This window comes from Pelodiscus sinensis, chromosome 23, assembly GCF_052426305.1.
Source record: "Pelodiscus sinensis isolate ZL-2025 chromosome 23, ASM5242630v1, whole genome shotgun sequence".
Taxonomy (NCBI): Eukaryota; Metazoa; Chordata; order Testudines; family Trionychidae; genus Pelodiscus; species Pelodiscus sinensis.
This window is the reverse complement of record NC_143074.1, coordinates 24,768,391-24,792,146: the sequence shown is the minus strand read 5'-3', so window position 1 is coordinate 24,792,146 and position 23,756 is coordinate 24,768,391. Positions and strand designations below refer to the sequence as shown.

The 23,756-nt window shown below is 41.7% G+C and overlaps 1 protein-coding gene across 1 annotated transcript in view; it reads left to right on the top strand.

Moving 5' to 3' along the window:
* PSMB7 (proteasome 20S subunit beta 7) overlaps positions 1–23,756 on the top strand; it is a 38,480-nt gene that overhangs the window by 13,831 nt on the left and 893 nt on the right. The window contains exons 6-7 of the mRNA XM_075905663.1: positions 5,600–5,658; positions 22,702–22,853. Of these exons, the coding sequence (XP_075761778.1) occupies positions 5,600–5,658; positions 22,702–22,853 (211 nt within the window). The remainder of the gene's footprint in view (positions 1–5,599; positions 5,659–22,701; positions 22,854–23,756) is intronic.

Below are 23,756 nucleotides of genomic sequence, written 5' to 3'. Positions count from 1 at the left end.
GGCTTTTTATAGTCCTAGCCCCGCCCCTTGCCTTCTGGTCAGGTGACTGGGCGGAGCTAGGCTGCACCCAAAATGGCTTCTGGAGGGGTATTTTCTCCTTTCCGGTAGTGGGGGAAATCTCCACCCCACTACAGTTCCCTTTAAACTTTTCCATCCATGTGTGGATTAAATTTTATGTGCACAGAGGCATGTGCGAATGCACCACCAGTAGAAACAAAAAACCTAGCAGTGGGTGTTCTGCTCATCAGAGCTAATGGGCAGCATTTGAATCTTTACTGAGTGGCCGCGCAGACACACAGCTTACAGGGAACGCTGCTTTTGGGTGTTGAAAATTTCTGTTTCAAATTCTTTCAAGACAGTAGCCTTGATGGAGAGCAAGAGTGGGGTTTTCGTTTCCATGCTTAGCCTGGCCTGCCCTGCCCTTTTCTGATGCCAAAGTGAAATGCCATTTACCCCGGATTGTTTAGATGTTTTGTAATTTCATGCTTTAATCAGTGGTTAGCCCAGTTTAAGGATAAGATCAATAGTCTGTAGCGTTAATGTAGCATTGAGCTGAATAGATGCCAGTCCCATCTCTGACAGAGCTTTTGTTTAAGGCTGATTGCAGGCATCACTATACCAATTACACTTGAAGGTTATTTTTCAAAAATAAGAGCTAGAAACTCTTAATGCTTAGAGCAGTGGTCCCCAATGTGGTGCCTGCGGGTGCCATGGCGCCCGCCGAGTGATCGGGGCCAGTTCCACCCCCGGACACGTGGTGCATGGGCGGTGCCGGTCTCTGGGCGTGCAGCGTATGGGTGGCCCCGCCCCCGGGTGCCCAGCGCAAGGGCTGTGCCGGCACCAGGCACGTGGCGTATGGGCGGTGCCGGCCCCTGGGCGCACGGCACAGGCGTGGCACTGGCCCCAGGTACGTGACACAGGCAGGGGCAGCGCCAGCCCCGGGCGCGCAGCACATGGGCGGCCTGGCCCTGGGCGCACGGCGCATGGGCGTCCCCACTCCTGGGCATGCAGTGCAGAAGCAGCGCTGGCCCTAGGTGCGCAGCACATGGGTGATGCCGGCTTCTGGGCATGCGGCGCATGGGTGGCACCAGCACTGGGCACGCAGCATGTGCGCAGCCCCGCCCCCAGGCGCATGTGTGGCACATGAATGACCTTGCCCCCGGGTGCCCGGCAGCCCCGAAAGGTTGGGGACCACTGGCTTAGAGTCTCAAGCACAAAAGGCAGCTTACCAGGGAAGCACACTGGTTACTGTGAACTGGCCCAGTGGTTTGAAGTGCTTATCAGAATTTTTAGTAATTTGCAGCATTGTTACGGCCCCATTACTTCCAGGATCTGAGCGAGACAGGTGGGTGAGAAAGTATCTTTTATTTTGCCAGAAGTTGATTAAATACCGATATTACTTTTCCTACCTGGTCTGTTTTCTAGTACAATAAACTTCCGATAATCTGGCACCTTTAGGACCCGGGGGGTGCCAGATTATCAGATATGCCAGACTATTGGAAGGGGGTGCTGTGGGGGGGGGATGCCACCCCAGGCCCCTCATAGCCCCCCCTTCTGATAGTCCGGCTCTGCCCCAGGCGTCCCCGATTCAACCGCTGCTGGTCAGTTTCAGCAGCGGCTAAATTGGGGAAGCCGGGGGCAGAGCAGCTCCAATGGTCCGGCTGTCCGGAGCACTTCCAGGTTCCTGGTGGTGCCGGACCATCAGATGCTGGACCAATGGAGTTTTACTGTACTTGTTTCTTTCCCTAACTAATGGACAGCAAGGAATGCAGTGTTAAGATCTTTACCTCTCTTCAGTCATTAGCACTGGGAAATGCATAACATCTCTCTCCATGCTTTTTAGAAATTAATGTTTGGTGGCTGTAGAATACGTAAATAAGAGAACAACTTTGGTTCGCACATACAGCCAGGCTATCCACAGTCCCTTAATACCGTGGTGCCCAGCACGCTAGCCACATGTGGCTATTTGGCCGGTTGAGTGTGGCTAGTTGGCTCTCACAGTTATTTACGTTATCAGAATAATGTGGCTAGTTCACTTTTAGCAATAGCCACTAGAGTGGCTACTGCTTCACTGGTTGGACACCATGGCCTAAATACCTGGGTTTTACTTTGTTTTCAATGGGCATTGCAATTAGAAAAATCAGATGTCTAGCTTTCACTTGGTACCCTGGATGTTTATTGCCTGTTTGCCACAGGGCCGCCCAGGGGGCGGGGGGGAAGCCCCCCAAGAATATCTGAGGTCTGAGACAGGGAGTGCCAGGAAGGGGCCCCCCAAATTGATTTGCCCCAGGCCTCCTGAATCCTCTGGGTGGCCCTGGTTTGCCAGGCATATAGTGTATAACTTTCCCAAGACAGCCCCAGTACCTGGAACGTTGTGCATTTCTTTGGATCATACATCGTGACACCACTGGGAAGCTGGTGTTATTTGATAGTGAAGTTCCACAGCTGTATGTGGAAACAACTGTCTTTAGCTGGCTTTCTGCCAGGCCTGCAGCTGTATAAACAGCCCAAAATCTGATGTTAGGACTGAGTTCATCATCTTGAACAGAAGAATGTGAACAGTTTATGGTTTCAGACGATGCATTTTCTAGTCTGAATGGATCTAGGTACAGTTCATTGTCCAAAGTATCTCACATCATTGTTGGGAAGCAGTGGATTATTTGGATTTTTAGAGGAATGCAGAATTAAAAAAAAAGTATTTATGTAGTCTTCTAAAAATGCATCCCTTTTTCTAGGTTGCAAATATAAAAGGCATAAAAATACAATTTATAATCTTCAGAGATTTTCCAAAGTCTCTCTTGAGCTCCAAAAGCGGCGAGGAGTCCTGTGGCACCTTATAGACTAACTGAAGTGTAGGAGCATAAGCTTTCGTTGGCAAAGACCCACTTTGTCAGATGTAGATGCCTCTTGAGCTCCATCGTTCAAAAATCTGTACCTCCTCTGATGTATTGAACTCTGTTGCTGTACAGCATGTTGGGCTGTGCAGCATGTCTCCTATCAGTGCACTTTGCTTTCAGCGTAAGGGAATAAAAGCTGTACTGTAACTATAAAACACTGGGGATTTACAGACTCCAGCTGTGCAGTTCAGAATTGGTAGCGATACATTGTACTCCTGCTCTACACTCTGCTTTCTATTTTTATTAGTTTTGTTTGGATCGTCTTGGACTTCCATTGTTTCTGGATGTATGTAGATTAACTAATGTAACAGATGGAAAAACACGGATCTCAGAATTTAACAGCTTTCAACGTCTCCTTGAGAGCTTCCTTATGTGTGGGATAAACTAAATTCATTTTTAAATTTGAATTTAAAATCTAATACTTACTAACTATCTTGATCAATATAAATAAGAAGGGGCAACTCCAAGGAGCATTTGAATTGTACGTTATTTATATTAGCTTACATAACATTTTTATATACAGAAGACTTTCCTTTCTTTAAAAGTTTGGGGTTCTAAACCTTTTGGGCTTAAAACCCACTTCATATTGTTCTTGGGATCTCTCTTCACCAAGCAACTGGCAGAGTAGAAGATTGCATCTTTCCTTGTGCTTTGAGATTGGTTTTTTTTCCTTATAAAGCAACATTCTAATTGAAGAGACCAACACAAGTGCTAGGTAGAGTAAGTGGATGGTGGAGAGAGCTCTTTCTCCTCTAAGAGTATCCACTGGTGTATACAGGAAGTGCGTGTACAAATTGAAGGTATATGAACTGGGAGAGTAGTAACAGAAGTTTTAGATAATGAATATAACATTTTCTCTCATGTATAGATCAGTTGTTACTTAAAAGCAACAATCTTGTCTTATATTCTGGAAACTTTATCTTTTGTGCAGTCATACTGTTAATTATATGAAAGATACCTGGATCTTAGCAGTTCTAAAATGCTGGGTTTTAGTATTTTTCATTAGGGTTCCCATCCTGCTTGTAGAGGGCCTTATCTGAGTGAATAAGAGGCACCTATAGTTTTGGGATCAATCCCCCCATGAGGCTCTTTATCTTTCCAATTAGAATTGCTATTCCATATAATTCCACCTAGACTAGCTTTGTTTTGGCAGCTTCATTTATACACAGGGTCCCATATCTGTTCCAGAACGTTGTTTATTTTGCCCTTAGTTAGAGAATCAGTGAAATTTCTTTTGTTTGGTGTTGTGTCTGATGATAGCATCTGTTCACATAGTTCTTTTCTGCTGCCAGTCCTTCAAAAATTCTTTTTGTTTCTAGTTTTAGCTGTTAAAACACACATTGCTCCAAGGTCTAAATGAATAGTCATTGCTTGTAATACAAGTACACAATCGGAGCATCCTACTGCTTTTCGATGTGATGTATTTGGTACTGTAAAGGTAATGATCCTCAACCACAGCAATATTCTGTAACAGGAATATCTGTCATATTCATTGGGATTACCATGTTCATTGATTTGTGTCTGTAAATCTGCTGTTTCTACCCTTTAAATTTGATCTATAATTGGACCTCCTTAAATGGTTCAGACAAGGTAGTCTGTATTTCCTCAACAGTGTCACTGTCAGCTTCTCCTTTTTCATTATACATTCAGCAGACTTGATAAAATCAGCAGGACACCTCATTTGAAACTGTTTAATCGCTGCCTTTTTCTTTTGCTAAACCATTGAGGTGGTCAAGCGATGTACACAAATCATTTTAAATAGAAAATATGGCTTTCTGTGTGACCTAGCTAAACAGATAGTGGTATGCAAAACAAGTTAAAAAGTAATAAATGCCAAAAAAATCTTTAATTGGAGTAAAAAATTGTTGGTAACTTTATTCGTTCTCCAAAAGTAGAGCATCCTGAAATATTGTCAGGGCCATGTGCAGACAAGATGATGTCTTCCTAAAGAGCCACTTTTTTCCTGAACAAAGCAAGTCTAAAATTTCAAATAGCACTGAGCTGCTTTTTGTCCATGTTCAGGGAGTGTATATTTATTTATAAGGCCTGCAATCACATTGCTTCAGGAAAAAGGGGTTCTCGTTTCTTCAGTGCCCTTGTGCAATCTTTGTCTGGGTCAGAGATGTGATACTAAATTCTTGACTCCACATTTGTCATTTTATCTATTTGCTGTTACTGTTCAAAATAAAAAACAATCGCTCAAAATAATTGCTGCATAATAAACTCTTTAAAAGTAGATGTGGAAAATAACCTGGTGGTAGCAGCTATTGCCTTTGCTGATACACTTGTCTCCATGTGTCACGGTTACTATCCCTGGCAGCCCGTTAATACAGTCTCTTCTTTCTAAGTGTCTTGATATTTAGTATTTATACCCTGCAACCTGGCCAGGCACAGGAGCAGTAGAAGAAATGTAAACTCTGGCAGTCTTTTAACTCTTTCTGTAACCTTGTTTTCATACTTCAGTGTTTTACTGTAAATAATTAGGACCACACCAAGTCTGTATAGACTAGAAGTAATTTTGGGTCTCAGGTAAGTGTCATCAGTCATGAGAACGGACATTTAAATGTAGAATAAGGGTCAGTTTTTTTTAAGGTGTATTGCAGTTACCACTCTTGTTTTCTTTTAAAAACACACTCTAGAAATTCAGCAGTTGTTGTAAATTCATCAACATTGAAATAAATGTCTGAATTTTATTATTGTAGGTTCTGGATCGTTAGCAGCCATGGCAGTATTTGAAGATAAATACAAACCAGACATGGAGGTAAGGAATATTGGGGTGTTTTAATTTAGTATTCTTTCTTTCAGTAATTCACAGTTTTGGAACTTACATCACATGGATTTGATGCTAATATTGAGTGTTGTTTGACTTTTTTAACCAAGCATAACCCTCCCGCTCTAACCCACGCTCAGTAGTATGCTGGCTCGTTGGAAAGCTGTCAAAATTCAAATGGGCACAGCCAGCTTACGAATCCCACTCTTTCTGTCTGTAATTATTTTCATTGGTTGTTACAAAAGCTTGGATGATTAATGGAGGAGAAAGATTGGAGGAGAAATAATTCTCTGTTTGCAGTTTACTTTAGGTATTTGAGAATGTCAGTAGAATCTGTATCACTGCTTCCCCTGTGGAGTCCTTTTCTCATTCTCCCCCTTGTTTGTGTGTCTTTCTCATTGTGGTACAGAAATGTGATTATCAAACCACAAAAACTGGCAGAAGCCAATACTTGAAACTATCGTTAACTTGCTTTTTGAAGCTGGCTGGGTTTCAAGTTGGCTGTGCCCATTTGAATAACAATTGTACTCCAGTCTTCAGAATCCACATAAAAGGTGTTATCGGAACATTTATAAGTTGCTTTGCAGATGGTCTGTCTCAAACTTGAATAATCTAAAAATGCATCTTACTATGTAGTGGTGGTAATGTAGGAGTAAAAGCGGAAAGTAGTGGTGCCATGCTGGAGTTTTGAATGCGTAATGTGGCAGAGTAGGACGGTCCATTCTCATTAGATCTGTTTATGAACATAGCTGTTGCATTATTTTTATTTATGTATAGCATTTCTTTACACCTGTGTAGAGATAAGGTGTACCTAGGATAAGGTGTTACTCAATAAATATTCACCTAAAGAGATGAAAAATCCACTATTGTCTGTTGATGAAAATAAAACCAAAAAAATTACGAAGCTTCCTATCACTGTGTCCGGTAAAATGCCCCAGTAATGTCAAGCCCTCTTTTAAACCACATGAATCTCTTCAAACTTTCCTTGAATGCATACTGCTTCTACTCACAATCAATTAATATTTCCACATTTTAAAGAAAAAATGATAATTCAATGCAAAATAGATGAAAAATGACACTAATACTTAGGTTTTTTTCCACAATTGTCATTAGCATGTCAAAGATCACTATAACCTCACTTTATGGTATTTTGTATTTAACCGAATCACATAGCAGCAAAACACAACGTTGATTAACTGCAGTAAATGTCTTCAGATTTCACTAATTTTGTTGCATTTCTGCTATAGACCAATTTCTTAAGTCTTCATTCAACTGATACGTGTCTTTAGCAGTGTGATCCCATAATTCCTGTAAATTCCTGTCTGAAATTATTTAAATGTACAATGTTAAGTGCATTGCTGTATTCCGTTAAATTTTCTTATGGGGAAATGTCACATGGATTGACAATTGAATAAACATTAGTAGTACTTGTTTTTCCAGTTGTTAAATTGGTTAAAAGATTGCACTTTGGGCAATAAATGGGTCACTGTTCATATTGATGCTATAGAGGCTCTTCCTAGAAGTTACACAGGAAATAGTTATAGTTCTGTTACAATATTTTTTTAAGTTTTGATAACAAACAGGATCAAGATTGCAGAGCTGCTGTGCTGCAGAGAGCACCTAATGAGACAGGACTTTGTTTAGTGCCTAGAATGCATAAGCAATGTTGTCAGAATTTGGAATATTTTTAATTAGGCACTCAAACGCCTTCATTTAAATAGCATTAAGGTTGTGCGACTAACAGAAAAATCCGTTCAATATGAAGCAAAGGTTGAGTCTCTGCCTGCAGAATGCAAACAAACCCTTGTGAGTGGCACATCAGTGGTGACTCTTGTCCAATGTCCTGTGTAACTCTGGATTTTAACATGTGCTGTCTGATTTGACAGCAAGGGCTAATATCCGTGAGAACAATCCCCACTGCGCTATAATCTCTCACGATTACTACTGCACTACAACGCCTTTTAAAATTCAGTAGCATTGTTTTCACCATCTTGGAAGGAAAAGTGTAAATCTTATTTTCAATGAGGTGCCAAGCTTTTTGGTTTTTAAAGCCATTTTTGAGTGTAACATCTTAAAAAAATAAAAAAGCATCAGAAATTAGTAAACTTCCAATTTTTCTACTTAAAATGGTCAGCCTAATGAAATTGTCTTCATATACAACCCTAAATGGCAGGAGAAATTCACTACTGTATCAATCATGTAGAAATGCTGTCTTGCCAATTTGTTGGAATTATGTAGGTCTAGAAACTAGCATATAATTTAAGCTTGGTTTTGAGTTTGTAAGGTATTCTGTTAATTAAAATAAGGATATAATACCCCATCCGAACAATCTCATGTAGCTAAGAGCTAACTGGGAAGACTTTTGGACTTTCTTTTAATACTTGGGATGTTGAATAAGAATAAAAAAACAAAATAAATAGTAATGATAGTTAATATTAATATAAACATAAACATTAATGATAGTTCTAGTGAAAGGAGTAAACAAAATCACATAAATGCAGCCAGTATTTGTAATACACGATCTGGACATAACAATTGTCCATTGCTAAAACACATTGCGGGGATGAGAGATTTAGAATTCTTGGAGATTAATTCATTAAAACTGGGTAGAAAACTAATATTTTTCTGTCAAGATCAGTATTGCTCCCTTTTGCATTAATTGTCAAAATATCTTGCTGGGGCTTCTGAAAGGTAGTGGTGTGCTGCAAGACCATCACATCACAGAACATGATTCAAAGGCAAACTGTCCTGCACCCTCTGGTATCGACTTGCAAATTAGCATCTGGAATCTAATTAAACAAGCTTAATGAAAGTAGCAGCTGAATACTGCTGGAAAAGACAATCAGCCTTTTTCCCTCTGATATATATTCTGTACTATTGAAGCTGATCACCAAACACATCGTGTGAGCACAGTTAAAAAAATTAGCATTTATTTGAAGAATAGGAACTGTTTTTCATTCTGTTATGCTTTTGGCATGCACTGGCGTCCCATGAGAGCCATGCCACAGCAGATAGTGCACAATATTTATAAATCCATGACAGGCAATAATAGGAACTTGAAAAATTCTTTTGCTAGAATTTCAAGTTGAGAGCTGCCAAAAGCTGAGAGGATCAAATCTGCAATGGCAGCTGCTGTGCCCTACAGTTAGAATTGTAGACTTTGAAGATGCTCAACTTAAAGAAATGAAGACTGCAGGCATAGCCAATTTTTGCAGGTTTCTGGAGCCCTGGCTCTCTGCCTTTTGAAGATGAGTTGCTGAAGCTTCTCCGACTGCCTGAGGCATGCTAACACCAGCAGGATGTGGGTTGTTTTTTTTCAGACTTAGTGTGTCTTCAGTTTTCAGTAGCACATGCTTTGTCAATGCCAGCTGTGATGGTCCTTCCCTAGTTGCAATGCTGAGAGATGATTTCTACCCAACATCCTTCAGAGAAACTGCTAAGATGGATAGTGACGTACACAAGTGCTACTTCTGCAGTCTGATTTATGGAGTCATGTTTCATTGTGAACCAAGTGCTGGCCTCTAGAGGAACTGTTATAGATTGCTGAAGAAGTGAACACTTTCAGCCCTGAAGGCCTGTAGAGGCTTCAAAATGTGATGCCAAGCACCTGACTGCTGTAGAACAACATTAATTTGTCATGTGGGTAGCTACAGAGCTACCTTAAATAATATAAGTGGAGGAACAGCACAGTGAATGCGAGCTTAGATCTTACAGTACAGTCAGTTTTTCCTTTTTCTAGAGTACCACATGGTGTTAAACACCACATTCAGGTTTTCAAGTACATTAATGGTTTATGCTGTTCCAAAAAAAAAAAAAAAAAAAGTATCAAGAGATATAGCAACTATCCTGAGCTGTGATAAATTCTGCCTACATTATTAAATGCTAGAGGTTTGGATGGTCTGACTCCTAGTGGTGATTGTATTCCTAGGGATACTTGTGAGGGGAAAGAGCTGGCTTTGATAATATACATGTTGGTGTTTGGCCCTCTCTCTCACGAAGAAGTTTCTTTAGATTCATGGAAGAAAATTACTTGATAAAATACAGCTGTGTGCACCTGTATTTCTTAAGTAATGAAAGCTTCATGAGTGACAGAGCAAAGATACAGGCTGCACTTGCTTCTGCTTCCCTTCATATTTCATTAAACCAATAAGAAGCCAAAATAAGGAGACTCTAGAAAGACGACTAGCAGAATTCTAGAAAAGCATGATAGCAGGGAGATTTATTAACGATGTGTAAAGGGTTCAGGGTCAGAGGACAAATAGAAAAAATAAGGGTTTAGGATGGAAATATGGATTTTAAATAATTTAATCCGAAGTGGATTGTTCTGAAAATGTGAGAATATTTTGGATCTTGCAGTCTAACCCCTGAATACAGACAAAACATTTTACCTAAAGGAGGAGAGGAAACATTTCTGAAGCCAGTGGACAAGATTTCTGTCTTTTTCTTCAACCCCCTTCCCTGACCATTTCCCCTTCTTTAAGGGTATGTCTACACAGCAGAGTTTTTTTCGGGAAACAGCAATTTTTCCGATAAAACTTCACTTACGTCCACACAGCATTCGTGTTCTTTCGAAAAAAAAAAAAAAAAAAAGAAAGAACAGAGGGTTTTTTCCAACATTGGTAAACTTCTTTCTACAAGGAAGAAGCCTTTTCCCGAAAGAGCTCTTCCGGAAAAAGGCGTGTATGGATGGGGAAGAGGGAGTTCTTTCGAAAGAAGAGGAAAGGGGAAAAAGCACAAGTTCCCTGGTGACCGTCCATAGAAATCACAGCTTAAATGTGAGAGAGCATCCATTCAATGTGGATGCTATCTTTTGAAAAAGCAGACTGCTTTTTCAATGCGCTTTTGCTGCGTAGATGCTCTCTTTTGGAAGTTTTTTCAGAAAATCTCTTCCAGAAAAGCTTCTTATGAAAGAATTCTGCAGTCTTGACAGCCTAAAAGTGTTACTGTACAGAACAGGGCAGGCCATGGTCTGCTAGTTAATCCACAAGATATCTTGGTCCTATCACTAGCTCTGCTGTTCATCACCGATATGCCTGGAAGCTAATTTCTCTGTGCATCAGTTTCCCCTTCTATAAAAAGTGGAAATTATCTTCCGCAGAGGGAGATGACTCTTACTTGGCTTATGTAAAGCCATTGGTATTCTAAATGGACTCTATTTAACTATCAAGTTACTGCCATTTTTTTCAATCAAGTAGAAATACTTAAAAGGTGTAGTTTTGCAACGTTGGGAAAGTTTGCTATTTTACCCAGCATTGCCGGGTCCCTCAGGGGAGGGGGCTGGCAGTGTGGGAGGTGCAGGGTCAGGGCAGGATATGGGGGGAATAATCCTGTCCCTGGAACTTCCCATTTTCTTGGCACAGCCAAACTCCGACCTTGCTTGTAGTTAGCATAAGAGGAAGCTACCTGCTGAATTTGTTGGTCCTAGCTCTTACGGTTTAGGAGGAGTTCTTGAACAGACTCACAGGTGGACAAACACACATTTCTAAAAGATCTAGATTGCTAAAATAATTCAAAAATACTTTGGGAAACGTGGGTGTAGCAATATGTAGTATTTGTAGAGCCTGTGTTGTATCTGCATCTGTATCTGCAAAAATGAGCCGCGGGTATTCCCATCTGTGGCTATCCATGGATTTGCAAGTCTCTAGGTAGTTGGTTTTGCTAACTACTGACAATAATGCTGGAATTTTTTTGACCATCAAAGCTCTGTCATCTTTATCAATAGTTGTCTCATCAGTCATCTTTAGACTGCATCCGCGTGACTCAGTGCTCATGAGCAGTGACAAGCTGGATATGAATTTTGTATTCATTAGTGATGGTTGATCAAAACGTCTGTGCCCCTGTCATAGGGCTCAGGTGTGCAAGTCTGTGGGCTAATCCCACCAGCTGACACTCAGCGGTTTAATGACTCCATGGGAAGGTGACCACTTGCTGGGAAGTTTCTTGGCTGAACTCAGAGATCCCACAATAGAGATCAAGCAAAACTATCAGAGTTAAGCTGAAGAGCCTGCCTGGGATGCTTGAACACCCGTTGGCCTCAAACACAGCTTGTGTAAACAAAACCGAACAAAATTAAAAACCTGACCCCCTGCACAAAAAGAAATGCCCTCTTGTACCTGAAATTTCTGCCCTTTTGTACCTGTTTATTTTATTATGCAGTGTGATGGTAGACAAGGCTGTTCGTAAAGCTGTCTTTACTGCCTCTTATTGATAGAGCGCATGTTAGTACAGATTTCATATCTCCTCCTGTGACTGAATACTACTCCATCAGCTGGAGCTGTATATCTTGGCACAAACTACTGCCAGGTATTAGCTCAGACAAACCTTTTTTCAAAGGAGTTATGTCCTGCTGTTTCTCTCCTGTTTTAAACTAAAATGATTGAAACTTGTTAATTCCATTCCTCTTTGACATATTGGACATGTACTGTCCTTAACTCCTTGCATGGACTGCCATGAAGAATTGATTTCCAGTATGGAACTTACGAAAGACTGGAAATATGAAGTTAATTTTAAATGTATTGTACTACTTTGTGGCTAGATATGCTCTTAAATGCCTGGGATTACTGGAGAGGAGTTCTTAATATATGCTCTTTGCATGTATCAAAGCACAATTTCCAAATGGAAGTCAGATAATAAAACTGCCTAAGGGTGATTTCCTTCTGAGTTACCATTGATACCCAAAACATTTCTTTTTTCTCTATACTGACTATCTCCAGATACAGAAATCTTGCCTGAGTTCATCCATTCTTTAGTTTAAATTGGATGAAACAATTTCCTTACCTTTGCAGAGGTAACAGTTTGTACACAATACACATACAAGCTATTCACAAACTGTGCTGAATGTTAGAGGACCTTTGATAAGACATAGGATAGATGTAAGAGAAGTAATTATTTGTTCCAGTCTAAATTGTTTGTTTCCTGTAACTGTGGGACAAGGAGAATATACTGAGAAATATTTCACATAGTTCAGTGCCTAAATTCTGCCCCAGCAGTGAGATTCATGAAGGAAGAGTGGAATTTCTGTGCTGGCAAAGAACATTGAATTGAAATAAGGTCAGAACAGATTTTACACTGGGTTGAGGGAGAGAGCCCTTTAACTGAATGAATACTTAAGGTTTATAAAGCATTTTGTAAACATTGGTGGAAAAGGACTACAAAAGGGCTTAGGATTTTTTCTTTCTAAAACGTTGATCTTTCTGCACCATCCTCACTCAACATTTTTTATGATGGTGAGATGAGCATAGACTGCTTCACTTGAGGCAGCAATATCGTGGCTGGACTCTTCTTGCGTATAATGAATGGCAAACAGTTACTTAAAATGACTCCTTGGCATGGTTTGCTTTTCTCCCTACTTTCCTGTAGTTAGATCCAAAATGTCACTCCTTGCGGTGGTGTAATACTAGGAAGTTGGAGGATTTCACGTTCTCCAACTAAAGCCTTTAGTGTGGTAGAATTAGCAAGATCTCTTATTGCTGAACAAGTTCATGTCATTCTGAGAATGTTCCCTCAAACTCTAAATATCAGACCATCACAAGTGATGGATTAAACATGTTCTCATGTTAATTCACAGTTATTGTGAGGAGAGAAGCAGCCAGATATCCCACAGACTCAAGATGAGGCTTGTAATTTAAGATTTCGTGCCACTGGAACAATGTATTCTGCTACTCTTTGTGTAAGGAGTGAAATATAGGAACCAGTGTTACCGAATAGTATCTTGGAATCGTATAAGTTTTTGTCTTGGCAGGTAATTTGGCATAAATTGTTAATGTAAATCCAGGTTAGTGGGGAAGACATTATTTTACTAAAAAAGATAAACTGCTGATTAATTCAGTATAGAACTCAATTACAAATTGAAAGTGTCTCTGCGGGACTCCAGTACCCTAAAGACAGCAGATGTTGAATTGATACTCCAGCATATTTCACACTGCTATGAAATATTAACATGGTTTATTACACTTGTGTGGTGTACAATATCAGACGGGGGGAAAAGGGGGCTTGCAAGCATATGTACCAATGAAACATGAAAATGGTGTGATTATAAAGAAGACTAAGGACTTTGGTGTATTGTGTTGAAGAAAAGATTTCAGTAGAAAGTGTTAAGTTTAAAATAGTACAAATATTTAAATTTTGTTTACACAGTATATAGAATGTATGAGAAAATATAGAAACATACCTCGACGTACAAAATCAGAGACATTCTTACTACAGCTTAAATTGCTGTGTTCACAAGACTGCTAGCCTCAGTGTCCTGGTGAGAGCTAGGGATGTTAGCGTGTAATTGTTCATCCGATTGTGTGATAAGCCAGCCTGCCTCCCTCTATCAGAGGCAGCAAGGGGGGTGCGGAGGCAGGGGCCAGTGCCAGTGGGGAGCTGGCTCCCCACACGTGCAGGCTCCTGTGAAACCACACCCACCACCCAGCACTGCTGCTTTGATAGAGAGGTAGCCAGCACGAGGGGTGGGGGAGGCTGGCAGGAGCCAGTACCTGCAGGAAGTTGGCTCCCTGCATGTACTGGCTCCTTCAGAACTGCCTTCCCTCACTGCTCCCTGTGCTGCTGCCTCTGATGCAGAGGCAGCAGTGTGGGTGGGCAGGTAGGAGCTGTATGCATGGGGGGCTAGCTTTCAAGCCATCTCCCTGCAAATGCCAGCTCCCAGGGAGCCACCTCTTCCCCACGCTGCTGCCTGCCTGTCAGAGGCGGCAGAGAGGGGGCTCCTGCCTGCCTTGCTACATGTAAGTGCTAATCATTTCAGTGGTTACACGTTTATACAAACATGGTTATTAACATCCCTAGTCAGAACTAGTTTGGGCAATTAGTTACTGACTATTTTGCCCTGTTGTTTCAATGGGGGGTGTTGTTGCTCTTGTCTGTAGTGCACCATTCCTTTTGAATAGATGCTGTATTCACTCCAGACATGGTTACACGGTAATGGTAGAGAGACTTGTGGGTTACTTACCACCACGATGACAGCGGCATAAATTCTGCAATAGATGCTTGTAGAATTTGGATCCAAGAGATTAATTGAGCCACGCCACACGGGAGGGCAGTGTGCCTTTTTAGAGGTGATTGGATACAGAACGTTAATTAAATTGAGCGTCCTAAAACTGACATGATATGGGTGATTGTAGCCACATCACCCAGCAGCAATGGTTGTGTTAATCTTCAGCAAAGAGGTAAGTGTTGGTGTTGGCTAGGACTATGCTGGAACACAGCAACACGTTAAAAAAACCAAACCCCTAAAAATGACACAACTAATCCTATTTTAAAAGCTTGCAGAAAAGCTAGGGTCTATGAAAGTTACCTTCTATAAGAAATGCATCACTCCAAAAACAGTTCCAGTAAGGAGAAGTTTGCCGAGTGATCCAAGTCTAATAATTACCACTTTTTGAGCTTTTTATACCGTCCGAGCTTTGAACAACAGTGGAGAGACGTGTCCATCTCTAGGGTACGTGGATTTGTGGGACGGGATCTCAGTGTACGTGGCAATGCTTCAGAATTGGAGTTCTTCAGTTTTGTTCCTAACTAGAGGCTGCAGGACTGGAGAGTAAAGCAATAGTAGCCTTAGCTTGATCCAAAATACGGAAAATGTTAGAAGTTCTTATTTTGATCTCTTCGTTCACCATTGTTCTTTCACCAGCTGGGGTGTTTGTGGGTTTCTTTATGTCCTAACATTGTAAAATCAATGTTACAACTAAGTAAAACCTTTCAGAGGACTCTCATCCCCCAGTAAACCACATTCCGCCTGGTACTACACATTTCCAGAATTCTGTTGGGGAGAAATTCAGCTTGGATTGGAGGCTCTGTGTTTATCCTTGTACACATGGGCCTCGCAGGACTTTGTGGGCTGCTAGAAGAATCGTGGGGATAATCTTAATCCAGTGGCACAGAGCACACCTCCCAATGAGAGTTAGTTACAGTGGTGGTTGAACTCTGATGTAGTCACGTCCTAGTTTCTTGATCATCAATTCTGGCATCACCCTAATTTCCTACAGTCCAGAACAGTGTTTCTGGCATGTGCATCGGCTTCATCTAAGCACTATTTTGAATACAGAAGCAGAAGACGCACTAAATCTTTGTTTTTCACCCTGTCAACAAGCTAATCTTGCAGTGAGTGCTCTCGTGGTAATCTTTCCTGTCCAGCCTTTCCTCGTGGCTGCCTTCCCTTTTTTACTACGTGCATTTTGTAATTCTTTCAGCTGCTCTTCTAACTAACTTTAGCAGCCACGTGCTTTAGCTTCAAACCAAGTCAGCGGATTCAAGTGCAGTATCTTTTCGCATTATGTGTTTTAAACACACACGCACAGTGATTCTCCTTAAAGAAATTCCAGTTTCTCTCTGTGCCCTGTTATTCCTCTGATGCCCGTTTTTGTGGTGCTGGACTACTCATGTCAGGTGGAGCTGTTTACTGTGCACCTCTTCTTTCGTTTGCAGCAATATGTTCCAGAATGTCTGAATGCTGCATCGCTTTATGGTCCAGCCCCACACTCTTTGTCATCCTAGTGCTGAGACAGAAATAACACCCGCTTTACCTTCTGCTTTTTACTTTTGTTAGTATCTTAGCTGCCACTTACCCTGCTGGAGTAGGGTTTCCAGAATCCTGCTACATTTGATGTGGCGGCTTTGAAGATCTCCCTTTGGAACCTCTCATTCTCTCAATTATTTCATGCTGTGATCAGTTGCATGCTAAGATGAGCTTGTTTTTAAGGTGTTCAACAAGCACAGCTTCCCTTCCCCACGTGCTCCAGATGTGCTTATTAAGCAGTGGCCCCATCTTGCACTGCTCAAACTATAGGATTTCTCTCCACTCTGTGCCCCTGGCAGCTCCTTCAAGACCCTTTAGAGCAGGGGGTCGGGGGCCACTGATCCACAGAAAAATCAGCTGGGGGCTGTGCACAAGAGAAACAGGAAAACCTCACTGATGTGGCCCCTGACTGAGAAGCAGACAGACACTCCCCACTTCCCCTCCCACACCAGAGTCCAGGGGGGTCCGGGCTAGTAGATTTTGTGTGCTCCAGCCCCATGGAAAGATGGGGGGGATGGAGAATCAGCACAGCCTCTCCCATGCTAAGGGGGATCCCTGAGCCCCAGGGCCCAGATCCAGCCCCCAGGCCTAGATTCCCCACCCCTACTTTAAACCATGTACAAAAGATGGGGGGGAGGTAACAAAACAATGTGAAGGCAATGTCACTGCCTCCCCGCAGTCAGCACCAGGTGCAGTTCAATTAAACGTAACAATTCCCAAGTGCTCACTCGCTTCACCCAAACAAAGTGAGATGAAAACAAAGCGCAGTCTCGAGTCACTCGGTGCAGAAACTGCATCGCGCTCTGGGTGGGTGCTGTAAAGCAGGCACCTGCCCACCGCGTTCAGCGCCATCGGCTGCCATGCTCAGCGACTGGGCAAGTGAGAGTGGATTCCCCAGCACCTCCTGCCTCGCTTCCCGGTACAAATGCTGCCCAGGGATTGATTTCAGGCTAAATGGTTGGCGTTCGGCCCCTCTTTAAGCAACAAGCGCGTTGCATAAGAGCTGTCCTCCCGGCTTCACTCTCCTTGGACTTTCCCAAAAGATTTTCTTGTTGCTCCCCGACACGTCGATCTCCAGCACAATGTCTCCCAGCCGACAAGCGTGGCCGCACTGTCACGTTCGGCAGCCTGCTGATTTCACTTCCTAAGTCTAATTATCCTTCTGCAGGTGCTTAGGCCCTTCAAGAAGTATCTATGTCCGAGCTCCCAGGCCCTCTGTAAGGATTTTTACTGTGTGTCTGCCCTTCTTGGGTGCCCAGGACTTTCCTTACTCCTCAGATTCTCCTGTAAAGTAGTGTGTATATTGCACTTTTTCAGTACAGTTACGACATGGAACAAATTTCACCCTGATGCAAAAGTGCCCTCATGATATATGCAAAAATAGTTCTACCCAGTATAAATATTCCATAGGCTGATGCTTCAGGCTTGTGATGAAAGGCTAAATTTTCAGAACATTTTACTTACGTATACACTAAATATCAAAATAGGCTACTGCTGGTTGTCTGTTAGAGACTCATTCCATTTTGGTGATCTTTTTATTTAATTAGTTATTTGGATTATCTTTGCAATTTACGAATCCGTGGGAAAAAAAGAGGTCTCGTACATGAATTGCTTGTCAAGTTCCCAAAACATCAGGGAAATAATATTCTCTAAACAGCTGCAACTGCTACATTTGTTTGAGACATCACTAGGCATAAATGATTTTTTTTCCTAAAAGCTTTTAATTGGATGTAGACATAACCAACATGCTGCATCGAACAGTCTTCTAAATGTGTACTCAGGTAGGATTCAAAACCTGAACATCATTCAAGTGTGAAGAGAAATTCGATTCAAGCAATATAAAAGAGTAATATGGAAAAGTTCCTTCTCCTTGCTGTTTGGGACTTGCACCATAGCACATGTAGTGAGGTAATCTATCAGTTCTTGAGTGTCTACAAAATGCAACTCTCCAGATAGCAGGTTTAAAGTAAAGATTTAATACAGGCTCCATCTACTATGATGTTGCAGTGACAGTTTAAAACTCATTCTCTAAATCTCAGCAGACTTTATAGCTAGCAGTGGGCCAATATAAAGTTTAATGGCATTACAACACATAAATCATCTTTTAAAGATGCTACTGGTAGCTCCAATATTAAATGCAGACAATCGTCTACGTTATAAATAATTTATCAAACACCATTTTAGATTAGGCTTCCATGCTGAGTTATTTATTTTAGCCTTTACTGTAGTATTCCTAAGGCACGTTTTGAAAGATCCATTACTGGTCAGTTTAATGAACTTGGGGGTCTGTTTTGTTGCCTTCAAGCACGCGGGTACAGCTGTGGTGACCATTACATGGCTGAGCTGGACCTCTTTGTGCCTTTTACAAGTGCTGCCCATTTGTCATGCAGTGGTAAATGGAGTTGCACATTGGAGTCCTGGGACACATTGTGTGATGTAGTGATGGAGGCAAACAGATAGCTCTATAAAGTGCTGCTTGTCACAGCTGACTTGTATTACAGTACATCACTCTTACTGTAATCTCATTTAAGAAGCAGTGTGGACCCGGGAGAATGATATTCCCAGTTAGCTTGGTCTTTCTAACCATAAAGCAGGAAGTGCTCCTTTTATATACTCTGAACTTTTAGGATTTTTTTTTAGATTAATTATTACAGTGACTCATTCATGCCACTGTAGTTATGGCTGTGTCAGCGCTTTCATTATAACTGCCTATTTTCTGACCATAAAATCTCACTCCTTTGGAAGCAGGGTCCCTACCCAGGAGCAATTTTTCTTAAACCAGTTTTTACAAGGCCATTTTGGTCATCTTTTTACATGATGAAAGTTGGCAAAAAATATTTGTCACAGTTGGGCGCCGTTTAATTAAATGGGTTGAACGATTTCAGATTATGGTCCTGTAGTATTTAATACTCCGAGAGGGTCTTAATTGTAAGATACTGTGTTGGTGTATCAGATGCGTTTGGTTTGCTGACCGTAACACACATGGTGCATTTTAAAAGCAAAAAATTGCTTTTTTTTTTTTACTCAGCAAACTGAGGTGAGACGGAAAGATTTTAGATCTAGCATTTTTTTTAATGGTCAGATTGGCAACAGCACCTTTCTAGAACTAAATCAGATACATTAGAAGCCACAGGCTAAGGAGAGTATGTTCCTTAATTTAAATTTCATTTGAGCTTGATTAAAACTTGTACAAAAGGATTAATTTAAAATAGTGGTAAACTTCCAGGTAACCAAACCAGTGTAATTTTATTTGAAAACGAATGGTCCTGTAGCACCTTAGAGACTAACAAAAATATATAGATAGTATCATGTGCTTCTGTGGGCACAACACTCGTTTTGGTTTGCCCTGTTCATTTCTATAGATGGTACTAAAATGTTCCTGTCAGAGTAGGAATCTAAATCATGTGAGGATTCCTTTCCAGTATTTAAAAAAAAAAAAAAAAACCTCGTTACCCCCAAACACTGAAGTGAGGAGCCAAAAACACTTTTATGGGGCTTTGCAGTTTTGTTCCCCTGCGTGAATCTGCACAAACTGCACTTGAATCAGTTTGAAAAGATTTCATATGCTGAAATGGGAGCGAAGTAAGAAACAGCAGCACTATTTCTGTGGCTCTCAGTCAATGTCCTCGTTAAACTGAGAGAGTGCATCCTGCTGAAACCCGGCCCTGGAGAATGGGAAGTGTGCCTGGGGGACAGACATCACCTACTTTTGGGACCCTCCTCAGCTCCACTTGAACTTGTACAGCTGCTGCTTGAATGTGCAAAAATCTAGGACTAGCACCCCCCTCCCCCCGTTACGGATCATTATTCCCGTGGCAGGTCGTTTTTAAAACAAAGTTTGAAGGCTTCACATGAAGTGAGCAGAGCAGCATTTTCCATAAGCAGCTTTTGAAAGCCAGAGCGTTTCCCATTTCTAGCGACGGCAAGTCAGTTATTCAAACTGCTACCTGAAATATTAAGAGCTTGAATAGAACCGGTAACTTTGGAGACTCAAAGGTCAGTCTCTCCATTGTGCCTCCGTTTTAAACCGTACACAGGAGTAACTTCTAAGGAAGTGGGGAATTAACAGTTTCCAAGCGTCAGTCACCAAGCAGTAATTAAAGTTAATTAAAGCCTCTGGGTATTTTAAAACAAAAAGCGAGGCTCCAAATATCTCATCCCAGTAGAAATTTGGGACCAGTCCCGGAATAGAAGGAAACAAACAAAATCAGGCCAGTAAATCAATTTAAACACCACATTTGTTGTCCCAGTCTAATCCTAGTCATCAGCAATGAGGGAACATCCTTTAGCCGTGGTATCCCTACTGTCTCTGCTTTCAGTTGCTCTGTTGTTTCCCAGAGCTGTGATTCATGAATCTGTGACCTTTATACAGTATGTGGCTTCTCTTAAAGAAGTGAGCATTAGTGGGACATCTGCTTTTGGTGTTAAAAGTGGGGAGGGGGGAAGAAATATTCACTTCACTCTTTTTTCCTGAAGTGTGAGGGAAGAGTGGTCTTAAGTTGTGATTTGAAGAGCGCTACCTACCTCTTGTTAAATGTGATCTAATGAGTTGGGGTAAGAGTTAGATAAATGTTCCGACAATTGTTTTGCTGCTGTAGTTGCTAGGGGGATGTTTAGTGATCAGGAATGGCAGAGGTGGTGAGCCATGGCACATCTGGTAAGTTTCAGCAAGGGACTGTTTCTCTTCCAGTTGTGAGCCTTTCCCTGCTCCTGTTGAATGTTTGTGACGCTTTACCAGGAACAACCTTCCTCACGTCAGTAAAACGTGAATGCAGCAGCATGTTCAGTTACATTGTGAAATCTCAGATTCTCCTTGGTCTCGCAATACTTAACAGCTTCCAAAACTGTTTGCAACATCCCTGGATCTGCTCAGGGATTGTCAGTTAAACGAGTTACATTTGAAATGAAACCTCGTTCTTTCCCTGGCTGAGTCTGTAGAGGGAGCTAATGCAGTTGTAATAAGCGTCCCCTTTCTGCTGCAGGCTACAGAGAAGCTACAATGATGGGACTCATTTGGGGACATAACTTGCATAGTTTGAGGCCAGTTAATCAGTTGAGTAAAGGGCGGTGGTGGAGTTGTGTGTACAATTAAATAGATCTGACTGTAGCGTGCTCTCCAGGGGAGAGGGTTGTTGCTTAGGACACTGGGCAAATACTAGTCTGACGCATGGAGCTGATCAGTGTCTCTGAACAGTAATTCAGATAATTTCCATTAAATACTGAACAGTTCAAATTTCCTCTGAGAAACTCTATAAGCAAGGTGGTTGGAGAGGTGTGTGTATTTCAGAAATTATAAATTCTTTGAGCATGTTCATATTTCAAATACACATTTGTAAACCTGTGCCGGACTTAACCAGCAGTGCATATTCTTAGCCCCCATCGGAATTTTCTTTTGATTTGAGCAAATTTTCCCTAGTTGATACAAAACACCTCTCTCTTCTTTCCTAGAATATCCGAATCTAGAGATGAGTAAAATTTTGCTGCTTCATTAACTGAACCAGATAATGAAACTGCATAGTAGAGTGTTTATACTACATGTATATTTAGTTTTAATCTGTTTGCATTGGTAAATACTAATTGTTATTTTTAAATAGTAACATTTAGAACACACATTTGGATGTATATAAAAGTGGCCATGCTCTCATTTGTGCTATAAACTTTAGTCTCATCATGTATTTATCAATAACTTAGTTAAAATACCAAGTGGAAGTCAAAAGCGGAAGTGTGTAGATTTCTGAAAGTTACACTATTTTGACTAAGCGCTCAGTAAGTTTCTTTTAATCCTCTTTACCACTGCATGACACTGGAACATGAAAACATTAGCCAGCTGGGACGCAGGGCAGATCAAAGCTCCCCTGTAATGCAGAATCGATTTTGCAATCCAAGTTTGCTATCCTGCCAAACATCCAAATCATTTTAGTTAATATAGAAGATGATTCATTCGCCTCCACTCAGGGAAGTCTTGTAACTGAACTAATAGAGATCTTTGTTGTATGGAAGTGTTTCCACGCGGCGCACTACAGGGAAATGTGCATTGTAGATTGCTGTACGTATCGTATGGTATTTACGGTCTGCAAGATCGCTTTAACGTCCATTTCTCCCCTTCATAGCTGAAGGATTTATTTCTTAAGTGTGCTCACCCTGGCCGCTTCCTTGTAGAAGTGATGGTGCTCATGACTAGAAAGCTGGGTAGCGACCATTGTTCAGACCCACAGTACTGCATTATAAGGAAGATGCTTGTTTGTACCTGTACCCTTCAGAGACCACTTAGGGCATGTGTAGAAATATACGTCCCCCTCGGACATTGTCGCCTCCGCTAATAGGGCAAGTGACCCTGCTGAATCACTCACTTCTCAAAAGCGGCCCCTTCAATTTGGTCATCTGGAATGTCTCTCCTTCCGTACGTGACGTTTTTCCTGAGACAGTGACAGTTTAAGAACGTGTCTAACTGTGCTGTGCTGCATAATTTCTGCCTTTCCAGGAGCTAGTAAACGGGTGAGCTTTGTTCCCTTTTCCAGGAAGAGGAAGCCAAACAGCTTGTGAGAGATGCCATCGCCGCTGGCATCTTCAACGATCTGGGCTCTGGCAGTAACATAGATCTCTGTGTTATAAGCAAAAGCAAGTTGGATTTTCTTCGTCCATATGACATGGCCAACAAAAAAGGCGAAAGGTTAGTAAATTGCGTTCTCTGTTTCTAGCGGCATTCGCTCCTGCCCCCAAACAGAGTAACCACTTACCCTGGGTTGGGAAACAGCTTGTACGTAGGGAACTGGTTAACCAGTTCCTGGGGAGCAGCCCCAAACCTGTGGCCTGCCACAGCAAAGTGCTGCCCTAGCCCCACTGGGTCCCCACACGGGTGCTGGCTGGGGACTGCTTGGGCTGGTTAAATTTTAGCCGATTAACTGATTGATCAGGACTTTATATCCTACTGTGCATGGAGTAGCTGGTTTTAAATGTCCTCTGTAGATCACTAGCATTTCCTTTAAAACATAGACACTACCTAGCAGTTTTTCTATAAATAATGGGACTGTCTGTTCTGTGGCTAACTTTGGCCCAACCAAAAACTTCCATCTAAAGGCATTTAGGGGAACAAAGGTTGCAGGTTGTCACCACTGCATCCTTTCCCTGGAACATCTCTTGACCTTTGCACCACCTAGAACTTTACATGCTATTTATGTTCTCCAGCCTCTAGTTTGACAGGCCATAGCAAAAGACCGATTTCCTTCCTTTTCCCCCCCCGCCCCCCCCAGAAGCTGATGCTTTCTGAATTCTCTGGGCTCAAGCATCCAAGAAATTAAGCACCGACCTGATCTAAGTGTGATTCTGCAGGGCACCGTTTTCACGACTATAAGTGACAAACTGGTAGGGATATAAATTCCAAAGTAAGCGCAGTTAGTTGGGAAAGAGACCAGCTGAAAGTTAACGGCTAACTAGTCAGTGAGTCACCCACAGGCAGTGAAAGGGTTTTGCAATACACATATTTACACAAGGTGTAAGCAGTTGTGCAATTTTACATCCTAGTGCAGAAATAGTGGAATGGAAATTAAAAAAAAAAATCACCTGTCTTTAAAGG